Below are 24,771 nucleotides of genomic sequence, written 5' to 3'. Positions count from 1 at the left end.
TAGGGTGTTTTAAAACAAGTACGAAAAAATGTGAATAGTTTGTGAGTGTTTTTGGCAAACCGCTGCAAACCCTTTTTTGTGTTGTTTTTTTCAATGGTATTATTTGTTCACTAACTCCTCACTCTGTTTTTCCTTCCCGTCTTTTCGTTCTCGGTCGTCTCCTTGGCTAACCAACCCCCACCCTTACTAATTCCCCCCACCCTGACTTCCTGTGTGGAGATCACAAGCTGATCGCGCCCACCCCGCCCTTTTTTTTTCTTTTTCTAGTTCCTGGCAGTCTGCACTCACAGAGCGAGACCCCTCCTCTTGCAGTCCAGTGGTCCTCATAAGGTCTTACATGTTAACTGAACCCCCCCAACCCGACCCACAAGCACCCCCCTAATCCCACCCCACCATGGCCTCCACCCTAACTGGCTCGTCAGAGTGGGATTTGCAGAAGATTCCCACTTTTGCCTTGTCTGAGTGGGCGCGGTTGGAGTCCAGATGACTTCTTAATATTAGCGTGATGGATTTTTGTAACGCCCCCACCCCCGCCCCATCACGATTTCACTGCGTTTTTTTAAATAATTTTTATCCCGTTCCACTGAATTCTCCGCCCGGCGGGGGTGCTCCAGATTAGGTCAAAACAAACCTTGAGGAATTATTGGCTAATCCTTCCTGTGGTTCGGGCCTCTCAGGCTGCCACACGTTAACTCCCCAACAAGGCCAAAAGACACTCTTGCTGACGTTTTTGTATTTGCTAGTTTTTTGGGACACGATCTCCACCCAAACGAAGACAATTCTTAAACACATCACCAGCGCTCTTTGTCTTGGTTGTAACAACAACAAAACTCTTTCCTTTTCCTTAAGTTTTAGTTTTCCACATTGAAAGTACATAAAACAAACAACACAAAGGTTTTTGGTTTTATTCTAGTCGGAAACGACGTTTAAACTAAAGCTGCAGTTATCGGACATTAAAAAAAATATTTTACAGATTATTTGATCAATAAAAAACATCGTTAAACAGGTTTCATTTTTGTCATTTTCGGCCAGTATCCTCATTTTCTACTGTAGTATCTGTAACTTTGAATGTATATGGCTTTCATGTAAATGGCCTGGTGAGTGACGTGGGTGGCAGCGAATGAGGTTGGTTGCGTGATGAGCGACTCCAATTGCAGCCATCAGCGTCTAGTGAATAACTTATTACGTGTTTGTTCAATAAAGCAATTGAAAGTGCGGCGGTGGCATTACGATACATTCATACTAGACATGAAGTCGTTGAGGAGCAAATTTTAGCCTGGGTTGTTTTTGTGAAAGTTGCTACAATCTTCGAACATCAGTCTTTAGGCCAGTGAACTGGAGGATGATCTTTGTTTTAGCTGGTGCCGAAACAACAACGCTTGTTTTCCCGGTCTGTAGGGCGTCCTAACACTTTCCCAAGCAGGCCTCCTGTTGGGTTTTCCTATTTGGTTTCACGACTTGGCCCTTGGACTCCCGGCTGTGTTCAGAATCTTGGTGGAGGGGGTGAAAAAGGTGAATTTACAAACTAGGTGAGGGAAATTTTCTGTTTCTTAGAGTTACCAAGTTAGATAGATGCCTGCTGTCACCATGAAGACACAAAAATTAAGTGTGAAGAGTTAAATGCTAACCAAAACAGTAGCAACTACCGTGGATGAATAAGTGTTGAAGTCTGAAAGACAAATAAATCCAATTGTTGTTTTTGACTGATAACTTGACTACAATCTCTAGCAATATAAATGAGAACTAAATATATTTTTTAAATATATTAAAAAATAAAACATATAAATTAATCTTGCTAGTTAAAACTGAAATGAAAAAAAAATCTGTCACTAAACTTAAGTAAAAAATTTTAAGTGAAATATTTAAAAAATCATTCAAATTTAAATTGCAAATGAAATAAAAATCTAAAACAAATTCAAACTTCAAAATTTTTATTAAATTTTACTAGCAATTAAAAACATACAAAAAATATTACAATTAAACTTGTAATTAAAAATAAAATCATTCAATCAATTATTTAAGGTTAAATATTTGATGTAATCATGAATTTTAAAACATTTGTAAAATATATATATATTTAAAATAAAAAATATATATTTTGACATAATTTTATTTTTAAGAATTAACTGCTATAGATTTCCATCATCGTAAAATGATTTATTTAAATTTTTTTAGAAATGAGAAATTTACAAATTTTGCTTATTAATCAATGTTACCATGACTTTAACTCACAACCTATTTGAAGAAAATAAATACATTTTAAACATATCGAAAATATATGCATATTTGATAAAAAAAAAAAAAAAAACATTTTTCAAATTGTTAACCACTTTAAAAATATTTTTTTAAATTAACTCTGCTGGATATCGTATTTTGAAATAATAACACATAATTTTTAGGAATTTATCCTGTGGAATGGACATATATTTTTTTTATTTTAACTAGTGACTTTGAACTCAGTATTGCTCCTATTGTTATTTATGCACTACTCATGCACTACTCCTGTGCCATGTTTAATACTATGTTATTACTAAGTTATTACTTTTTGTGTTATTACTGATTCTGTTGAAGGGTCATGGAACTATTTGAAGTGCAAGGAGTTTTGTGTTGGTCAGCTGAGGGGGGGAAGGTGTGGCATGGAGAGGCCTTTACCTTTGTTTAGAAGCACAGAGGGGGCTCTGTCCCCCTCACAATGGAACTGGAGGGCCACCAGTGTGTGTGCGTGCGTGCGTGTGGTTGTGTGCATGTGTTAATCGTGTGTTTGCGCATGTGAGTGTGTGGGAGGGGTGGCGCAGCCAGTCACACCCCGTATCTGATTGGTCGAGGCCACACCTCAATGTGGAATCCACGAGAGTCACATGACAAACACTCTTCAACTGAATCCGCAGAAGTCCAGACAGATTTTATGAAAACTATGTACCATGAAATTTTGTAGGCATGTCTGTTATGCGGCGACCCACCAAAAAATTCTCAAGAAGCCTTGCCCGAAAAGACACGCAGAAGCTGGCATTTTGGGATCAGGTTGGCCATTTTGGGATCAGTAGCGCATTGGAATCCTTTTTGAAAATTCAGCCCTCGAAGCTGGTTTAATTTATCAACATAAAATTTGGTAAACATCTCGAGCATGAGTAGACCCACAGAAACACCTCATGTCTGAAAAGACACAGGAAGTCTACCAGTTGGTTTTGAAGCGTCCATTGTGGCGTCATTTTGTCGGTGATTTTGTTGAATTGCTGCTAAATTGCCAGTAAATTGCAAAGGATGTGCGTTTTGTCTATTTTGTGTGGTGCGGAGCATGTTAGCAAAGTTTGACTTTCATAACTGTACGACGCAAACCTTTTCTCCAGCGGTTAGCCGAGCCGCACCTCTCCATTACAATGCAGCTCACATTTCAGCGTGTCAATAATTTAATAGACACAGACTTGTTTTACTTTCAGTGCTGTGTGACTCTAGTTAGTATTTAATGCGCGTATTTTTGGGCCGATGCACTTATATGAGCCTTTTATTTCATTGCGTCCGTATATAAAACGCGTAACAGCAGCGTTGTGTTCTTCTCACTGCTTTTGTTTGGCATCAAAGGGGAAGATGATGATGATGACATGTAGTCCTTTTTAACTTCCTCACACAACCATGGAAGAAATTAGTCAGGTAATTACATAATTAGTGCTACCTCCAAATTACTAAATTAAACAAGAATCCCAAATGCAAAATAAATCAATAAAGCAAACAAAACTTTTGGATTAACAAAAAAAAAGTTTTATTATTTATTTTATTTATTAGAAATAAGGCTACATCTTTTAGTCATTGATACAGTAATTTCATAATAATTATAAAATTTAGTTAAAATTAAGAAGATGCACTGTACGGTAAAAAACGAGTGTGATATTGATTTGTGTTGGTCATTTTCTCTGCCACTAGATGGCATAATTGCATTTGTAAGACGGTGACAGCTCAGTGCATTTTTCCTGTTAAGAGCTATCTAATCTTTAATATGAAGTAATTTGTGAAATTCTGCACATTTTATAATTGCAAAATACAACTTGACCCCAGTCTCCACAAATATATGCATTATTATTAAATTTATTACTGCTAAATTTTGATGTGGACTTGTCTGCTGCGTTGCACCTAGAATTCTCCCAATACAGGCTTTCCAAGAAAGGGGCGGTCATTAATCGCGCATTAAAAAAATTTGTGGCGTTAAAGGAACTTTAAATTAACTAAAAATTAGCACACAAATTTTTACACCCCTAGTAATAATTGTTAATTTTTTTAAATGTTTAAATTGGGTTAAATAGAACATACAAATAATTACATGTTATTTCTGTAATTTATACAGTATTTATTTTTACTTATTTGCCATATTTAAAATCAAGTTAATAACATTATTTTTTTTATATTTAACTATAACATTAGAATACCAACACTGTAAAGGACTTAAGGTACCTATTTATATGTTGTCTTCGGACTATGCCAAAAGTCTGTGTAGTTAGTTAAAATTAAGATTAATCCATACAATTTTGCTAAATTTGCCCAAATATACCAATGGTAAAGTTTTTGTACTTACAAAACAGATTACTGTACTAATAACCCAAATTTTGTAGTAAAAAGAAGTAAAACACATCTCTTAATACACAAATAGAAAATAAAGTTTAAAAAATAAGTTTTTTTTTACCCAAACCCCACTCAGTTTTTTCAAAAATAATTTGTGGAGAGAGAGGCTTTGCACTGACATGGCCGCTGTAGAGTGCCTCATTGTCAGCTGTGAGTTGTTAACCAGACACAGCCAAAAGAGCAAGTGGCTGGGGGAGGGCAATGAAATAAATAAAAATAAAAAAACTCAGTGTTTGCTCCTACTTTTGTGATTTATGCCCTACTTAAAGGCAAATGACAACACTATGTTATTACCATGGTATTACTATGTCAGCAAGTTGCCTATTTGAAGTGCAAGGAGATTTGTGTTGATCAGCTGAGATGGGGAAGGTGTGGCATGGAGAAGCCATGACCAGACTACCTTTGGTGAACACTTCAGCCTACTGCGTTACCGTAATTTAATGTTGGGGAATTTTTTTTTTAGGTTGTACTTGTTTTTGTGCTACTTTTGAAGGGTCTTGTTGTGGACATTAGAGGAAGTTCTATGAGGAAATGGTTTGTTTATCAGGAGTTCAGACTTATGTAAATGTGTGTGTGTGGACAGAAAAGGCCTTGCCACACCTCATTGTGTACGCGCGCGTGCGCGCGCTTCCAGAAAAGGGTGTGTCCGCCTGCCTGGCTGAAAGGGAGGGAGGGGCGACTCCTCCCTGCTAACCCCCCCCCCCACCCCCACCACCACCACCACCCTCGCTCGTTCACTGGCTTGTTATTCCTCGCCGGCTTCTCATTCCCTCAGTGGAAGCCTCGACATTAGGCCTCCTTTTTTCTCCCCTCTCTCCCTTTTTAAATATACTTTCTCTCCTTTTTTCAAAGTGAGGTAAATGTTAATTCACCCCCCCCCCTCAACCTTTCTACCTTCCTCCCCCCTGTATCATGACACCTTCTTCTTGTTTTTTCAGAGGAGGAGCGGTGCCCAGAAGAAGAAGAAGAGGCCATCGGTCGCCGCCCTGACGCAGGAGGCTACGCCGCCATCGCCGGCCAAGGAGGAAGAAGAGGAAGAAGAGGAGGAAGAGGAGGAAGAGGAGGAGTCAGACATGCCCTCAGTCCAGATCAAAGCTGAGCCAGAGGAGATGGAGTGCACGGTGAGGAGGAGGGAGGAGTAAAGGGGCCGTGGGTGTGACCAGGTAGTCCATGCGCGTTAGCATAGAGCAGTTAGCGTTGAGCAATTAGCATCAAGTGGTTAGCATCAAGCGGATTGCATCAAGTGACAGATTTTAGAATTTGCCTTTAAAACTAATTTGTGTCCCTTGGCTTTCAATTCGCATGAGAGTCTGCCCTTGTTTAGATTTTTTTTAAACTTTGTTATTGTTGTAATTGTTTGATGTGTGACTTCTATTTACACATAGCCTGTGGTTGATTGACTTGAAAAAAGTTACGTTGAAATGATTTGGCATCCAGTAGTTAGCATCTAGTGGCTAGCATCAAGTGGATAGAACGTAGTGGATGGGATTCCTCCAGTTAGCAGCTACTGGTTAGCATCATGTGGCTTAGCATCTAGCAGTTAGTATATACACCGGTTAACTTGTGTCGGCTAGCATCCACCAGTGAGTGGTTAGCACCAGGCAGATAGTATGTAGCTGCTAGCATCTAGCGATTAGTATCTAGAGCACAGATATCAAACTCAAGGTCCGGGAGCCAGATCTTGACCGCTGCGTCATTTTATGTGGCCTGGTAATGCAAATCATGTGTGTCTTTGTCTAAAATATGCACCATGATTACAGATACAGCATTTTGAACAATAGTTAATCCAACTATTTTTCTTGACTTCAGATTTCAAAACTAGTAGTGTATAAAATTGTTGCGTATAATAGCATGACTAGATGATTATATATTTATGTGGTTTCACAGTCAAAATGGTCCTCTGAGAGAAACGCTAACTACAATGTGCCCTACAGCAAAAATGGGCTTGATATCCCTGATCTAGTGGGTAGCATTGAACGAATAAGGTGTAGCAGTTAGCATCTCATGGGTAACATCAAGCGTACAACATCTCGTGGATAGGATATAGCAGGTGGCGTCTAATGGTTGGCATCTAGCGGTTAGCATCTAACAGTTAATAACCCGTGGGTAGCGTCAAGCAGATAAAATAAAGTGGCTAGGGCAACAGTGAGCATCTTGCAATGGGGTTGAGAGACCCTACACACTCCTGGATTGGCACCCGTCAACAGGAACGCGGGCACAATGGTGGAAGCCTCAAGCAGTTAGCAACTAGTGGTTATCATCCAATGGATAGAATCTAGTGGATAAGATCCTCTAATTAACATCTACTTGTTAGCATCCTTTGGCTTCTAGAGGTTAGCATCTAGCAGTTAGCCTGCCAGTGTCGGCTAGCATCCACCGGTGAGTGTTTAGCATCAAGCAGACAGGACGTAGTGATTAGCCTCTACCAGTTAGCATCTAGTCTAGTAGCAACAAGCAGATAAGGTGTAGCAGTTAGCATCTCGTGGATAGGATATAGCACCTGACATCTAGGGTCATTTAACAGTTAATATCCCGCGGTTTCCATCAAGTGGCTTGGACGAGCATTTTACAGCTAGTCTCTAGTAGTTAGCGTCCAGCGCAGGCAATCAAGAATGTGGCGAAACAATAACAATAAAAGCATTTTTATTTTTGGAGGCGTGTGTGCCATGTCTGTTGAGAAATTTCTCCCAGGGACTCTCAAATGGTAGTGCGGCAGATGAAAAGTTGTGACGGTATGTGAGAATGCGGGATGAAGACGCCCAGCCATGTTGTGATGGGGAGATAAGAACACAAGGAAGTCGGATGATGTTTGCTTTTCATCTTCATCCCAGTGCCGAGTTTTGTTTTCCCGCTTTTTTTCGCTGCTATTTATGAACTGGAATGTGCCAGATGAAGTCAAACTGGCAATTTTCTGCCTTTAGACAGAACCAGAGCTATAACACAATATGAACTTGTGCGTCAACGGTATTCCTTGATGCAGGGAAAATGTGCTGAAGTAGAACAATGATCTCGTACTCCGCGTCCCTGTGTGATTGCTAATTTTGCTGTGTCTCTGCGTGAAAAGGGTAAAAAAATCATCTTGTGGAAAATATAATGACACTTGTAGTGCGTTTAGCTCCAAAGACAGACAACTCTTTGTTGCAGGGAGCTTCAGAGCGTAATAAATTTTAATCCGAGGAGTTCCCCAGGGCTCGACGCTCAGCCCGCTTACTTTTCCAGTTCAATCACATGACGATGTTAAGTCTCAATCGGTCAGCAAACGCGTCATCTGATGAGTAACAGTGGAGACGCTTGTTTTTAAGAGAGTTAAAATTGAACATGTATGGGGGGGGGGCAGGGTATTGGGGGCTTTGGTGGTAGGGGTTGGGTGGAGTAGCATAAGGGGTACAGCAGAAGGAAGTAGAGTTTCCTGGCCTAAGATAAAAGGATTAGCAGATACTGTCATCCCCACGCTGACTTGAACTTGCCCGCATCACTTTGCATCTGGATTCACAACAAAAACCCTGCAGCTTGCAGATACCAGATGTTTTTGGTGTACTGTTCGAGCATGCACGGTGAGAAATTGCAAAACACACATGCTAGACATTAGCTTAGCATTATGCGCCACAGTCTCTACTTTGCTGCTGATGCCCTCAGTCTCCTCTTGGATAAAATGTGTCATTATAAAATTTGAGCATACGAGGCCTCACGTTACCAAAATAAGCAAAAATGCAAACATTAGCATAACAATTGTACTGCATAGTCTCCACTTTGCTGCTGCCCTCAGTCTCTTCTTGGTTATGATGTGTCCATGAACATTTGGGGATGCACACTGAGAAAAGGCAAGAATAAGCCAAGATGCCAACATTAAGCATACTGTACACTTGATGTGCCCAAGCCCCACTTTATTGCTGCTGCCCTCATGTGTCATTGTAAAATTTGAGCATACTTGAGCATTTGAGGCTTCAAGTTCCCAAAATCAGCAAAAATGCAAACATTAGCACATCCTATTTACGCTGGAGTATTATACTCCACAGTCTCCACTTTCCTGCTGCTGCCCTCAGTCTCCTCTTGGATCAAATGTGTCATTGGAGGCTACAGAACTAGAAATGACACAGCATACTTTATCCTGTTGATGCTCAAGTATTATACTCCACCGTCTCTTCTGTACTGATGCTGTCTTGAGAATCTTCTTGGATACAATTTTCAATAGCAAAATTGGAGCTACATGGCATACACTTTTACCAATTATGGTGCATTTATTTGTGCAAAATCCGACAAAATTCTTGCTATGTACTTTGGCAGAGGTCTGATCTCGACTGACTGAAGGACATTTCCTGTCTCTACATTGCTGTAGGGGCCCATTTGCTCATAGCCCTTAGTCTCCCCTTGGATAAATTGGTCTTGTTAATGCGACTAATGCATATTTTTCACACCAGTTTGCTTCTTTACAGCAGAAACTGTCTATGATCTCGAAAGCTGACGACCCTTTCATCGAAATGCCCACAAAGCGTCGGCGTTAACCTCGTTTAAGCAAACGTCGGGTTCAAAGTTCACCACTCTGACCTTGCCGTCAATGCGGCCAGGTTCTTACTTCCTCCTTCCTCCTCCGCCGCCTCTATTCTTCTTCGAAAAACTCCTCGCCCTTAATAGGATGTGTCGAGAGGAGCGGCCGGACTGCGCTTCCGCTCACCGTCGCCGTGGCAACCGTGGCGGCGGGAGTTGCCCAAAAAGACTCCCAGACCCTCCCCCGTTCCCACCCCACCTCCCTCCGCCACCTTTTTCCACTTCAGCCTACGACACACACACACACACACACACTGAATAGCTACCAGCATAGCAAACTGAATAGCTCCGTAATCTCTTTCTCTGGTATACACACTCGCACAAACAAGGCCTTGTGTGTGTGCGTGTGCGTGTACGTGTGTTTGTGTGTGTGTGTGAACATAAACAAGTCGGTTGTCCTCCAGCAAACAAGAGCAGTCATGCACAACGTCGGCAACACTCACAAATGCACACAAACACACACACACTTGCGCGTGTTTGTGTCATGAGAGGTTAGCGGCCTCGCATTTGCGCCAGGAGGCTTTCTTGCTTGTGTGTGTGTGTAGCAAAAGGACACAACATGCACAATTTTTTGGGGGGTGGGCGGGCGGCGGAGGGGGGGGAGTGGGAAAGGCGCGGTTGAGAATGCGGCGACGCCTAAACTGGTGCGGGCTGATGATGTCATCACATGATACATATGGTACGTTCGGGACTAGCGGGAGTTTTCAGAGCTCCCGATGAGAAGGCACAGGAGAGAGACATCCCATAGTCATTACTATTGATTTTACTACCAGAAAACTGCAAATGACTGAATGAATGACTGCAATTTTTGTGCAAAATGCTACAGTGATTTAAATATCCATCCATCCGGCCACTTTTCGAACCGTTTAATATAAATGACAAAAAAAAAAAAAACGATTTCTTTTTCTAAATAAAATAAAAATTGTGTAGTGATGAGTTAGCTAACGAGTCCATCACGTTTGGCAGAACAAATCTGGTGACAGATTGGGAACAAACACATTTGTCACCACTAACCTGCCGGCCGATTTTTACAACTAATTGAACTCTTGTCAGTTTTGCCAATAATGTTAATAATAAATCAAGTAAATAATGTTTTTTTTTTTTTTGCAAAATGCTACAAAATGTTTTGCTTGAATATTTTTTTCACCCCACTTTGAACCTTGGAGGAGGTCATTTTGCCACAGATTTACATTCTATGGATGTGGCAATATTTTTTGTGTTGCAAGAATTTAGTATTATTTTACAATAAATTTGCACTTAATAAAAAAAATGTGACGAAACTTGTCGGATAATGTTTTAGCCATGTTGTGATGACTATGGGATGTCACTCAGTAAAGTGCAGATCTCCGCCATCGTTTGGCAAATCATTTTATTGAATTTTGCATGTAATTTTTGGGCCCAAAAAATTACTAAATTCCTTTTATTTCTGTTATTTTATCATCTTTTATTTATTTGCACCCTTGGGCAGAGTGCAGACCTCGGTCATGGTTGAACAATAATAAAATTATTATTTCACAAATTTAGTACAATTTTACATAAAAATGCACCACAAATTGCAAAAACACTACAAAGTATGTCTGCATGATTTGAGCCTTCTCGAGGCGGAGTCGTTAACTTTGCGCCGTCGCTAAGCAGCCCGTCACGACAACAACACTAACGTCGGATTAGGTAACGTCAGGGTGCGGCCAACATGCGTGCTATGCTAACAGGTGGGCGAGGCAGGCAGCGGGTGGGCGTATGCCAGGGAGGGGCGGCCTGCTGCCATCTTTTGTGGTTTCTATCCAAGCCAGCTGTTGTTTTTGTTCACACTTTCTTTTTCTTTTTTTGTGATATGTGAGCGTAACGGCTGCACCGCTCGGCTGCACAAGACGTTGTTGAAAATGAACAGTCACACGCAGGCCCAACTCTTGGCCTATTGATTGGCGCCCCGAGCAAGAAAAACCGCGGCAAAGATGACAGGAAGTGAAAGCTAATGAGACTGTCCAGCATGTTGCGCAATCGCTGTTGATGGAAAAACGTGAACGCAACATCAACTAAAAAATATAAATAATTTAAAATAGTAGAACTTAAAATTTAAAAATGTAATGTAAATGTCAACTGAATAGATTAACAAATAAATATACAATAAATTAAACTAAGAATCATATAAATACATAAATAAGTTGCAAAAAATAATTTTACATAATAAAACATTTGAAAAGAAAACTTGTCACTTGTCAAGAAAACTTGTCACACTTAAAAATGCACCTGAATAAATAAACTGAAATTATTTTAAATTAATCAGTAAAAATAAGTACCAAAACAATAAAAATCAAATTTTCCATTAATATAAAAATAAAACTTCCAAATTAAATATAAAAAAGCATTTTTGATTGAAATTAGAAATGTAAATTTTTAACTTTATTTATTTGGATTTCTAACAAGCATTTGTGATGTTTTTATTTTTATTTTAAATATATTAATTTAAATAATAAAAGACATTTTCAAACATGTTAACACTGGAAAATATATGAAAGTAAAAGCAAATTTTACTCAATTGTCAATGTGTAATAATAATAATCATAAATAATAATCAGCAAATATTTGATTTCAATTAAAATGCAAATAAAATAATTAAAATCTGTTAAAAAGCTTACCTAATTATTATTTATGGATTGTAATTAAGATATTTGATTTCCCCCCCCCCCTTTTTATGATAAGAGAAGAAATATTTTAGGGTGAAAAACAAAAATGCAAAACAAAACAGGCAAAAAAAGGAATGGCATCAATTAGAATGTACACTGTTTAAGTTTATATTTGTCATTTAATTAATTGTGTCTATATCTTTACTGTGCGTATTGGCCAATCAGATGGAAGCAGGTCATCTTAAAGAGACAGGAGCCCAAATAGTGTCTGTATGAAAGGGCATCCTGCCTTCACTGTGTCTCCGCACAAAACCCGCTAAATTGTGCATTTTCTTCCTTGGACGTCGCGAGGTTGACACGGTTGACCCACTTTCATTGGCACACGGGGCACAAAATGGCGGCATGGGCGGGAAGGGTGTGGTTGGCGCAGGCGAGCGTGAGATGAAGGGAGGGAGGAGTGAGAAAGGTGAGCGAGGACGGACGAGGGTGTAGCCGAGGAAGGGAAAGGAGTGCCACAACATGGAGGCGGCTGATAGCTCCCCAGTTTCCATGGCGACGCGAGGCCTTTTTTTCCCGCCCACTCTTCCCCCTTCGTCTCCTCTCACTGCCTCACCTCTTTCCTTCTTCTATCCGCGTCATCTTTCCTTTGTCACGACAACTTACGAAAAGGAGAAGATATTTTGTGTGTTTGTACCCGGCCCTCCAGTTGTCCCGCGTCAGCCGATGTAAAAGGGCCAAGTAGAGGCCTGGCCCTGGCCCTCGCCCAGGGCCGAGCCATGCTCAACTAAACTGGAGCGGGGCCAGCTTCTTCTTCTTCTGCTTATTTTTCTTATGTACTTCCCCCATCAGCCTGTTTTTCTGTTGCATCCCACACAGCGGGTCATTGTTTCCCGGTGAACCACATGCAGCAAAAGCAGCCAGGAAAAGTTAGCATTCATCTCCACTCGCCTATGTTAAATGTGACTACGCGTGGCTTCGTGAAAATGTATGATCACGAGAACGAAGTCGTATTTTATTAACAAAAAAGTAAATAATGTCATATTTAGAAACAAAAAACTGCACATTTATGAGATTTTTTATTTCTTTTAAAATGTCAGGAATTGGGATGTTACGAGAATATACAAATGTTGTGGGATTGTTTTGGGAAAAAATGCTAAATTTACAAAAACAAAGTTGCTTTATCAAGAAAATATGCCAAATATTATGATAAAACAGTCAGAATCTTTTTAGAATAAAGTTTGAATTTTATGAGAATTAAGTAACATTTAGAAATCAAAGACAATATTATGAGGAAAAATTTGTAGAGAAAAAAATCATTATCTTGTAAAGGGGAATTTTAGGAAAAAAATTAACCCCCCCCCCCCCCAAAATTTTTTTTTTACCTGTGATGATCCAGGAATCAAGTTGCTTTTTTTCAAGAAAAACAATATTGTATTTATGAACAAAACAAAACACGATATTATGTGAAAATGTTATTTTGTCATAATACAACTTACGAGGATAAAGTGGTATATTAACACAAATAAAATACTTTGCTAACCAAAAAAAAGGGTAACAGTTCAAGAATAAAATGATATTTATCAGGATAAAATGCACAATTTTACAATCAAACAGTAATCATTTTTCAAAAATAAAGTCATATTGTCAACGGGGAACAAGAATTAATTGTACGTTGTCTTATTCAGGCCGACGTCGGTGACGAGGGATCCCACCAAACCAACCCCGAAATGAAGACGGACACGTGGAGCTGCAAGGCTGAGCCGTCCTCCCCAAGCCCGTGCCCGGCCGAGGACCAGACGGAACCGGTGGATCTGTCCCTCCACAAGCCTCGCTCGTCCTCGCTGCCCCCCACCGCCATCAACGTGCCCGTCAACCCCGCGCCAGTAAGTGGCCTTGCGCAGCCTGGGCTCACGGCCACGCCGATCACCTCCAACATACAGTCCATAGGATCCATGGTAAGTAACACCTAGCCTAACTTTTAAGACACACGTCAAAATGCTAGTCTACCAGAACTGATTTGTGACGTGCTTCGGCCCCCAGGTTCTATCGCCGGGCTCCATTTTGGCCACGCAGGGCGCGGGCGGCCAACAGATCTTGCACGTCATCCACACCATCCCATCGGTCAGCATGCCCAGCAAGGTGGGCCAGCTGCAAACCATCCCAGTAGTGGTGCAGTCCTTACCCGTGGTCTACACCGCCGTGCCCGCGGATGGCGTCGCCGCCACTGCGGCCATCACAGTGCCACTCATCGGCAGTGACGGGCGGTCGGAAGGCTCGGGTAAGGAATGCCGATTTTTGTTTCAACACTGTTTTGGTTGCTCTTTCACTTTGTAGGCAACCTGACGTCTTAGTTCACTGTTAGGACAGTGTTAGCCTCTTCGTCCGTCCATCTGCCAGACAAAGACGAAGACCGTCTTGTTTGGCTACTATCTGTCATTTGTCTACATTTTATCTGACTGAGCTTGTCGTCATGTTAATAACTAGCTCGTCCCCAGATCCTTGACAAACTTTGGAGTAACTGCTTGAAGACAACTAAAAATAAATAAATACTGAGATTTCTTATCAAAATAGTAGCTAATATGTCTGAGTGAGTGATAAACAAATATATACAAATACAATTATAGCCAAACAACAAACAGTTAGCTGAACACTTAGCTAAGTTGTGAGTTCACTTGTTTACTAGCTGAGTCAGTTGTAGTAGTAGCCATTGTTTATAACACGGCGTAAAATAATAAGGTCAAGGTCATATAGCATTCAGGTAGCCCTAATTCGGTATCGTAATGGTAGCACGATGCAATATAGTGCAACTTAATGTAGCATAATGTAATGTAGTTAGAGTAATGGAAATGTAATGCAATGTTATGTAGCTTAATGTAACGCAATGTAGCGTAAACAAAAAAGTAGTGCTGTGTAAACTGTAAAGGTATAGACAGAAATAACGAAAATATAGCGCAACTAAAACGGAAAACAAATGAACTGCAATGTGATCGTAACGTAGTGTAAATAGCGCACTGTAATGTAAACACTTATATCTCAGTGATGTTTTCATTTTTTGTTAATGTGATGTGGGATAAGATAGTGCTAAGCTAACAGAGCGTATGGTAGCGCAGCCTAGCATTAGGCTTTGTGAAGTAGTGTAATTTAGCATGAGGTAATGTATCATAGCCTAACGGACTACTGTAAAAAAAGAAAGCTTTCCACTAGCTTAGTATAGCTACTATTGTTAGCAAACACTTGCTAGCTAGCTAGCTAGCTTGCTGTCTGTATTAAGGGAGTGTATCATTATTCAAATACGTATTATATTTATATGTTATAGTCAAAGGTCTTGTGGCGTGGGAAGTGGCAAGGCAGACAGGAAGTGAGGGTGAAGGAGGGAGTGCATGTTACTTTTTTTTTTTAAACGAGCAACGTCAGAGTGGGTGTGGGCGGAATCATTGTCTCTGGAGAGTTAAACACTTCTTTTTGCTATGTGTGTGTCTGTGTGTGCGTCACTCTTGAGCGTGCCACACCCTTGATCCTTCCCTCGCCTCCGTGCAGGGTGGACGCTGTTTATCCTGCAGGGTGTAACGCTTACACTTTATTAACCCTTCCATTTTAAGTCTACAATATATTTCAACTCTTCACATGTAAGACAAAGTCATGTAGCATAAGGTAACGTAGCATGAAGATAGTGGAGTTAAGGTAAGCTAGCGCAACATGAAGTAACAGCGTAGTAGAGTGGAAAATTCAGACTAATGTAACAGCATAACATAACACTAAGTAGCGGGACGTAACAAAACGTAAAAAAAGGTCATGTGGACCAAAGAAACAATCGTGCAGTTTTAAAGAGCAACATAGCATAGCATAAGCTACGTTTACCATAGCGCAATGTAAAGGTTAGAGAATGTATACATACTTAGTGCAGTGTAATGCAAACATAATGTAATGTAAACGTAGCGTAACGTCAGTATAATAACGTTTACGCTGAGTAACATAGACACAATGTATTGTGACGTAAACAGTTGTGTAGTAGTTGTAGTTGTGTAAATATAGCGTAATATAAACAGAGTGTAACATATATTTAGCGTAAACCGAGCCTAACTTAAACATAGCGTACATGTAGCATAAATGTAATAAACTTAAAATACAGTAATGTACTGTAGCTAGTTAAAATATTTCTAATCTTGCAATGTTGTCCCGTCTTTTTTTCCCTCAGTCCGCATTAAGCCCGGCTCCACGTCTCCGGTGGAATATCACAGCGACAGCGACGCCGAGAGCGGAACCGAGTCTGGATCGGCATCGCTCAGCGCCCAGAGCCTCGACGCAGGGTGAGCACACGCTATTTTGGTTATGGTTAGCTTCACGCATAAATATGTTTTTATAGTATTGGCCCTGTAAGGTTTAGTTTGAGCGTACGTGTGTGAATAAGTCTGAGTGTCTTCTTCACACCTATTTGGGCGAGGTTTTGCAACGTTAACGGAAAGTTAGGGTGTGGACCTTGTAGGTTAGCAGTAATCTGATGTGTGCGCGCGTGTGTGTGAGCCACACCTTGTTTTCCAAGTTGCCTGTCGTTGACCTTCCTTTACGGGTCCAAACAAGAACACAACATATAACAAGGCTGTGAATAGAATAGAATGTAAAAACGCAAGTAAATAATACCAGCAAAATAATCAATGAAATAATCATCTAAAACATGTGAGAGGTCATCATAAAAAAACTAATTATGTGCAAGAATAAATAATGTCAACAACAAAAAACTAAATTAACGATAAATTTAAGATTTTATTTAAAAATAGTGAAGGAACTGACAATACCGAATGCTTAACATATAATAAATCATAAAAAAAGAATGCTAAAAAAATAAATAAATACAGAAATATTTAAAACATAAATAAATAATAAAAATAAGTGTACAGACACAACAGAAAAATAAACCATTAAAACAAGATAAATAATAGCAATATAATTTATGCAAAAAGATCAAAATAAACTACAAACCTAAAATAGTACAAAAAATGGATAAAAATAAAACAAAATATATAAAGATTTTTATAAATAAATAAAAACATAAATCAAAAAACAAATGAAAAGATTGAATATAAAAAAGAATAGAAAACAAAATAAAATAAACAATTGACAATATAGAAAACTTATTTGAAACATAACAAAAGACAAATCATTTAAAAAATAAATAGAGAAAATACCAAATTAAAATAAACTGAATAATCCAAAAGAAAAAAAGTCAGTCACTATACAGACAACTTGATCTGTAAAATGATAAAAATAAAAAAAATAGTAAAACAACCAAAACATAATAGTGTATCTCGACTGTGATTTGAGTAGCTATCTATCCCCACCTGGTGGCTACCCAGACTAACTGTTCACCATTGTTCCTATTTGTTGCAAATTCTCATTATTTCAGTCGATTTACGCTTGTCCTATATATGCTTTCAGGTCAGTGTTAGACTTGGAGCCGGTGGACCCCGACTCCCCGGACGTCAAGAGGCGGCGGATCCACATGTGCGACTACGAAGGCTGCAAAAAAGTTTACACCAAGAGCTCGCACCTCAAAGCTCACCGACGGATACACACAGGTGAGCGTGCAACCCGAATCTAAATATAAGTCCTTTTCGTCATAAAAAGATGGCTGATACGTAGCGGCGACTAGCCACAGAAGCTAACGTTAGCGTAGCAGCTTCATCTGTACTACTTTCATCCTAATACTTGAAACAGTGAGACTGTGAATCCGCGATGGTGGAGGGTTTACTGTATTGTATCCCATAAGACATTGCGCTGATACAGAAATGTTATTTCCTATTTCTGTTTCCGCATCCAAACTTAATATCTTGAATATAAGTAGTGGAGCACAACACAGCATAGATAATCATAAATTGTTTTGTTTGTACGAATTTGGTAAAACACATTCTCTCTACTTTGGGGGTAACAAAGACCAAGTGGTGTACCCCCTGGTAGCGGTTTGCGCCCGCTAACATTGTGCCCTCCGCCCCCCTCTGCAGGTGAGAAGCCGTACCATTGCACCTGGGAGGGTTGCACCTGGCGTTTCGCCCGCTCCGACGAGCTGACCCGGCACTTCCGCAAGCACACGGGCATCAAGCCCTTCCGCTGCACCGAGTGCGACCGCTCCTTCTCGCGCTCTGACCACCTGTCCCTGCACCGCCGCCGCCACGTCATGATGTGAACTCTTTTGCTTCTTTGGATTTTATTTGATTGTTTTTTGTTTGTTTTTTTCCCGCCGCCTACGAAACAAACTTTACTACTTCGACAATTCTATGGCTCATCTTCTGCAGGAGTACCAGGCATTAATGGAGGTTGGGGATTTTTTTTCACTCATCCGTCCATCCATAAAAAATTTTCCCAAGCGTGGATTTCTCCTCCTAAGCTGCTCCTTACTCGCTTGGGGTTTAAATTAACAGACTTCTGGACATTTCTCTTGGATTTTATCCCCCCCTTTTTTTTGTGATAGGAATGCACATTTGTCAAGATGGTGATGTAAGAGGTTTTTCCTTCTTGGGATGAGGCGTTTAATTTTTATGATCTAAAAGTAGATGCCTAATTTCTCGCGGACATTTCCCCATTTTCTTTCCTAGCAGGATAGCGCAAATTATTTCATGCATTTGTCAAGCTGTCTCACTGGCAGCAAAGGAGATTTATTATATGGAGCGTGGCATTTAATTTTTGATCGTAAAACTAGACGTCCAGACAACCAGGAGTCTTAGTTTTTTTTGCAACTTTCTTTTATAATAGGAGTGCCTGACCCCTTTAATGCATTTTCAAGGTGTCTCGTTGTAGCACAGACAAATATTTCATCCTCGGGATGTGGTCTTTAATTTTTAAATCTAAAAGTAGACATCCAGGTAAGCACATTTCTCAATTGTCCTGAAACGTATGTGATAGAACACACAACCCTGTTTGCAAACTTGTTTTCACTGCACAACAGGTTACGGAACACATCTACGTTATTATTGGGGCACGGCTTTTACTTTTAGATTGTAAAATTTGATGTCCAGAATCACATTTCTTAATTTTCTTGCAGATTTTGCAATTAGACATCCCAGCCATGTCAAAGCGTTTTTCAAGTGATTTAACATCTTTTTCATTCATGGGGCGTGGCGTTTCATTTTTACGATCAAAAATTAGACATCCAAACAACTACATTTCTCATGGAACTCAACGCCCAACCCTACAGTTGAGGTAATATATGACATGTGGGGTGCGCCGTTTAATTTTTATACGTCCGGACACCCCCCTACTTATTCGGGCGCGCTGTGAGAACTGTGAAATTTTTAAAGAATTTTCACATCTTATTCTTTTCGCATATCCTCCTCCTGCACACACTTTATTATCATAAAAAAAATCAGTATTTTCGTGTTATTGTTGTTTTGTCTATGTTTTTTCCTCCCTTGTGACAGAATCGTCTCTTTTTCCGTCGTTTTTAACTATTTCCAATCTTTGGTCGTCTTTTAAACGCTGTGAAGGAGTGGTCGGCGGAGAAGTTACAATTCTCTCGCAGGGAAATACGGGCGCTTTTTCCGGCCTTTGCTGAGTGGTCGCGCATGTTTTTTGTGCGTTTGTGCGTGTGCATGTTTTGCGACAAACACATCATCAGAACTTAGATTTTTCTCTGCTTGTTTTTACTTAACAAGCGTGTGTTCCGGGCACTTGGACCTCTTGCCCGTTGAGCCTTAAGAACCGAAGTTGACCGGAGCAAAAAAGGGAAAACCAGAACCATCTGCAAAATTGATCGTTTCTTTGTCGGGGAAGAACATTTGTTAGCATTTTGACACAACAATTGAACTTTTTTGTTGTTGTAGAACTTTCCAATTGTCCAGTTTTATTAGTCGACATTTTCATTTATTGAACAACGTCTTCTATTGCAAAAATTGGAGTAACGTATGATCAAGGGGGTCAAATGTTTCTTATGCTGCCTTCGAGAAAATTGGGATTTTGCACTTTTCCTCATTAAAAAAATGTCTGTTGTCCCGGTTTTCTCAAATGCAGCACAAGCCTACGTTGTCATTTAATGAATAAATGGTCGCCCCTTGGAGATGCTCTCGATTGCAGTGACATTTTTCGCTAGGCGAAAGAGTCTTTCTTGGGGTGCATTTGAGAAAACTGGGAAATTTCCAATCTGCCACCAGGAAAATTGTGAAATGTCCCACTTTGATCGAACTCCTGACTTTCCGCTTAAGAAAACATGAATAAACATTGCAATTTTTTTTTTCAATTCAAAAACTAAGACATGAGAGCGAAAATGTTACATGAATATTTGGTAGAATTATGCGAAGAGCTACGTACCGTTCTTCTCGACTTTTCCACGCAAAAAAACATCCGATCCGGTTGTCATTTGGAGGGATTTTTGTTTACGCATTTCCCGTCTTTATTGCTTGGTCGAACTACAAGAACATGAAAAAAAGCACATCTTTCTAGAAGAGTTTATGCATTATTTTGTAAACATTAAGAATAATGACAGCAACAAAAATAAGAGTTAAAAAAAAGAATCCATGTACATAAATGTATATAATCAAAAAGTAAACGTAACGGGTGAAGTTCTATTTTTAACACTGACTAGATAATGTGAACCGCCTCCCTCTTCTTTTACTTTGTTTTCTTCTTTTTACACCTTTTCTTTTTTGTAGTTTCTTACAAATGATGATGATAATAATAATAATAATAATGATAATAATATTGGTCCCACTTGTGTTGTGCATACTTGTGTTGCATGGAGAGTCGCCCTCTTGTTTTCCAATAGTGACGTTGGTGAGCATGTTGTGCGTGCGTGTGTGTGCGTGTCTGTGTGTGTGCGAATCGGACCTTTTTGAGGGATAAAAATGTATTAATTATAAAAAATAAAAGAGTTTGATATGATCCATTCCGCACAAAACCTTTAAGGAAAGAAAAAAAGTTCTGTGTTGATACAAATGTTTGTTTTAGAGACGACAAGCTAGTAGTTAGCACTTTGACGATTTTGAGTACTGATTTGTCGATTTTTGTTATTTTCTACAAAACAACACAAAAATACACGTTTTAACAATTGACTACATGGGTGCTATGTGCTAACATATTCGCATGTAGCCGTCATTCATTTTTCTTTATCTTGATTTACATACAGTAGTTTTGAAAAGCTAACAAATTTCGACACAAATTTACACAAAACAACCAATGATTTTTTGGGGCGATTTCCCACTAGTCATTTGAAACCCCAAATCAACCCCAATGCCGCATGCTAACATGTACTTGCAGCAAACTAATAGTGACGTAAAGATAAGAATCTGAATTTTTACTATTTGGGTTACCCATGCAATGTAAATTTTACCACATTTCAGTAAAACCACCTTTGAACTTGTGAAGGTGTTACATGCCAACATGTTAGCATTAAGCCATGCTTAAGACACAAATGGCAGTGTTTCTACATTATAGTCATTTTTTTTTTCTTCCGCAAAATGAGTGATTGTTGCTTTGTAGTGACACTACTTGTGTTTCAATGAAGCTAGCCACATGAGCTAGCCTAGCTTCAGTCATTCGTACTAACATGCTAGCATCTAGGCACGCTCTAGCCACAAGTGACAAAATAATAATTCATTGTGTTGTGTTCAACTGACATCGACTTTGCTTTCAAAGCTTGCCTAGCGTCAGTGAAAGGGTTTTCTCACATTTTGAGTTATCGAGGCGTAAAGCTAATGGCCTAGCATTTTGACAATTTAATGTACGTACATTGCATCAACATATTTCAAAATTTTCATGAAACAAACAAAAAACTACCTTTTAAATGATTGACTACATCCGTGCTCACTGCTAACATGTTAGCATCATGTACTAATAATTTCTATCATTTTGAATTCTAGCTTTTAAAGGCTAAGGATTTTGGGTAACCATTATGAGTTTATTTTAAAAAAAAAATAATTTTTAAAGCATACAAATGTTTTCATTTTTCATGGGCTAAATAGCAATGCACGTTAACGCTTCAGCAACGAGGCATATGTGTTGCTATCAATCAACAAAATGTTGCACACAAAAAGCCCCAAAACAAGCTAATCGTCTTCAGCCGTACGTGCCAACATAGGTTCAGTAAAACTATATTTTGAGTAATCATATCTCGTAGCATCTAAAGCTTGATTGGAAAGATTGGATCAATACGTTAGTGTTTTCTTTTAGCTCATGCTAAGGATAATTTCCTTTTTTTCTCCCTTCTTTTTTTTTGTGCAAACTTGTTTCGCTTGCCTAACTTATTCTGTATGTTTAAAAAAAAATGTATTTGAAAAAGTAAAAGTTTAACGCTCACTATCGGGTCTGCATATGAGTGCCTCCTCTTGCCACAAATCACCACTTTTAGCTTTGATTTTGATTTTTTTTTTACCTCCCTGTTGAATGCAGTAACATTTTGCGGGCCAGTACTCTTTATTTACTCCGTGCAATGCAGTTATCATGGTTATAATAAAAATAAGAATATTTTTTGTATTTGTGTACAGAACAAAAAAATGTGTAAAGATGGAAGAGGAAAGAAAAAAAGAAACGTGAGCTTTTTGATACTGTGACTCGACTCTGATGTTTAAAAGTCCTTCGTTTTCCTCTTCTGTATACTTGTGATGATTACTCCTCCTCATCCTCCCTTCTTCTTTTATAGAATAAACTTGTTTTTGGTGCAATTTATACCTGTTCGTAGTCGATGTTTTTTGTTTTTTTGTTAATGATACTGAAAAAGTAATAGGAGCAGTTGTAGTGAGATGTGAACGCCACTGGGAGTCGCTATGCGCCAGGAAAGCGAATGAGCCGTCCCCTGAAGTCGTTCAATCAAGTTTAAAGTGGCGGATGTCTGTATGCCTTTCCCAAATTTAATGGGATAAAGAAATACTTATCAATACAGGGGAAATATCACCAGGTGGACAGTGTTGGTGCAATGATACTCACTAATTTTGCGTGGCCAACAGGTGTCGACGTTGTTTTTGCTGCTGGCTGTGAGATGCTGCTACTAGCCGCTGACGCAACGCAGTGAAGAATGTAGCCATTTTGGTAACTTGGAATTAAACTTTTTATCTTTTTTCTCTCCTCCTTCTTCCTCTTTTAGGCTCCGCTGGGATAGCTTCTTTTCATTTTGGTTTTATTTTACTTTCTTCTCTTGATGTCGTCCCTTTTCGCGCCGTTCGCTTTGTTTTGGAGCGACTTCCTGCATACTTTCTGCACATGCGCATTAAAATGGTTCGATCCAATGTAGTAGAAAACTTGGGGGTACATATATGATACGAAAAACATTCTGCTGGCATTTTAGCGAAGTGATTTTAATCTAAAACATAATTAATGTACGTAAATAAGTAAAAACTGTATTGACCGTTCGTGTATGAGGAATTTTATGGGGGTGCCTAGTAACTTGAGGCACTACTCAACTGCCTAGTTTTTCCTAATGGTAAGTCCACCACTGCTTAGCATTTCGGATGATGGATGCAACCGACATGTGTGACCTCAAGTTTAAAATAGGGTTTCAAACTCTGATTGCAAATAGGGTTAAGGTTCCAAATTAGAGTTCTAAACTAGGATTTGGGTTTCAAAGTAGGGTTTAAAATATGGTTTTAAAGTAGGGTTATGATTCCAAATGAGAGTTTTGAACTTGGATCAGGGTTTCAAAGTAGGATTTTAAACTGGAGTTATGGTATTAAATTATTGCAAACAATCCATGGCACCATCCCGAGCAAGCTGCTTTTAATGCAGCGTTTCACTGTGCAGTATGTCTGACAGGCGGGGCGGGACATGTCCCGACAAACTCTGCTGCTGAGTGACAGGTCGCTGGCTTTGGTTTGCCGCCGTCTCACCTGGAATGCACTTGCGCCGGTATCCTCAATTTGTACCCCCATACGCATTACATTATGCTTGCAAAAGTCCAACTTCATGTTCATGGTTGATGAAATATGGACGTGTTCCCCCTCATTGTAACAAGGAAAGACTACAAGTCAGCAATGCTCCAGCTCGATATAATGTACTGTAACGTTGAAAATGGAGCAGTATGACTTTAAAGAAACCATTGCATGCACAATTACAGAATTAAGCCAACAAGTTCAAACAAGCGTTTGACTGTGTGAGCTCAGCAATTTTTTAATTTATTTTTTTATTTATTTTATTTCAGGAACCCAAATGATAGAATATCGTGTACTACAAATACACAGATATACTGTACATACATACTGCTTTAAATAATTATGACAACTTTTTTAAAAATTAAGGATATTTTTAATGTGTAAAAAATTGTAAAAAATAGAGCTACACAAGTTCAAATATTTATTAAAATATAAAATATTAACTTGCTTGCCCTGTAATATATATATTTTTAAACATGACTGTATATACTTTTCTGATGCCATCTCATGAAAACCATGTATCTCCAAAATTAGTGTTTTTTCCTCAACAAAATAATTTTCCTAAAAATATTTTTTCTTTTGCCTCATCCTCCAATTTGATCTCACTCAATATCTCATGACTATGACAGAAAAGGGCGCCTCCCTTGCACAAACATTCTCGATGAGATGAGATTAAAAAACGATGAGAATAAAAAAATGAAGGCGTTGTCCTCGTCTGACCACGACGCGGCAAATCCAGCTAAAAACACGTTAGCACAAACCACAATTACTTCAGTAACAAGAGCGACTCCACCCTGTCTGCTTTTCTTTTTGCTTACTATTATTATTATTGTTATGGTGATTCTTTTCATCACCTGTTGCACTTATGTCTCTTCAGTTTAGCAGGATTGGCGTGTTCGCTTTTCACCAAACTAGTCATGCTAAAAGACTTTCAGCGAAGTATTAACTCCTTGTTACCTAAGATTTAGTTTTGACACGGGGAATAAAATGCTCCCCTCCTAAAAAAAAAATAAAACAGGAACCATAAAATTTAGAAAAAGATGCTTTATCACAAATGAAAAACTTGAGCTATGTGCATTTATCTCTAAATCTTCTATGTTTTAAAGAAAATACAATAAATCTTTCTAAAAAAAAAAAAATCTATATAT

At 39.1% G+C, this 24,771-nt stretch overlaps 1 protein-coding gene across 3 annotated transcripts in view; it reads left to right on the top strand.

The window, feature by feature from the left end:
• The window catches only part of klf8 (Kruppel like factor 8), a 30,020-nt gene extending 7,593 nt beyond the window's left edge, over positions 1-22,427 (top strand). For 2 of the 3 annotated variants that reach the window (XM_077546135.1, XM_077546137.1), the window contains exons 2-7: positions 5,550-5,732; positions 13,466-13,735; positions 13,821-14,058; positions 15,976-16,087; positions 17,214-17,353; positions 17,777-22,427. In XM_077546135.1, the coding sequence (XP_077402261.1) occupies positions 5,550-5,732; positions 13,466-13,735; positions 13,821-14,058; positions 15,976-16,087; positions 17,214-17,353; positions 17,777-17,958 (1,125 nt within the window). In that variant the 3' untranslated portion in view covers positions 17,959-22,427. Of the gene's footprint in view, positions 1-4,261; positions 5,468-5,549; positions 5,733-13,465; positions 13,736-13,820; positions 14,059-15,975; positions 16,088-17,213; positions 17,354-17,776 lie in introns of those variants that run through there. The other variant, XM_077546136.1, reaches the window with a different exon arrangement.
• Positions 22,428-24,771: the final 2,344 nt, after the last annotated feature.

The sequence above is a fragment of the Vanacampus margaritifer genome, chromosome 16, assembly GCF_051991255.1.
Source record: "Vanacampus margaritifer isolate UIUO_Vmar chromosome 16, RoL_Vmar_1.0, whole genome shotgun sequence".
Taxonomy (NCBI): Eukaryota; Metazoa; Chordata; class Actinopteri; order Syngnathiformes; family Syngnathidae; genus Vanacampus; species Vanacampus margaritifer.
The sequence above is the reverse complement of the archived record's forward strand: the minus strand, read 5'-3'. Positions and strand labels throughout refer to the sequence as shown.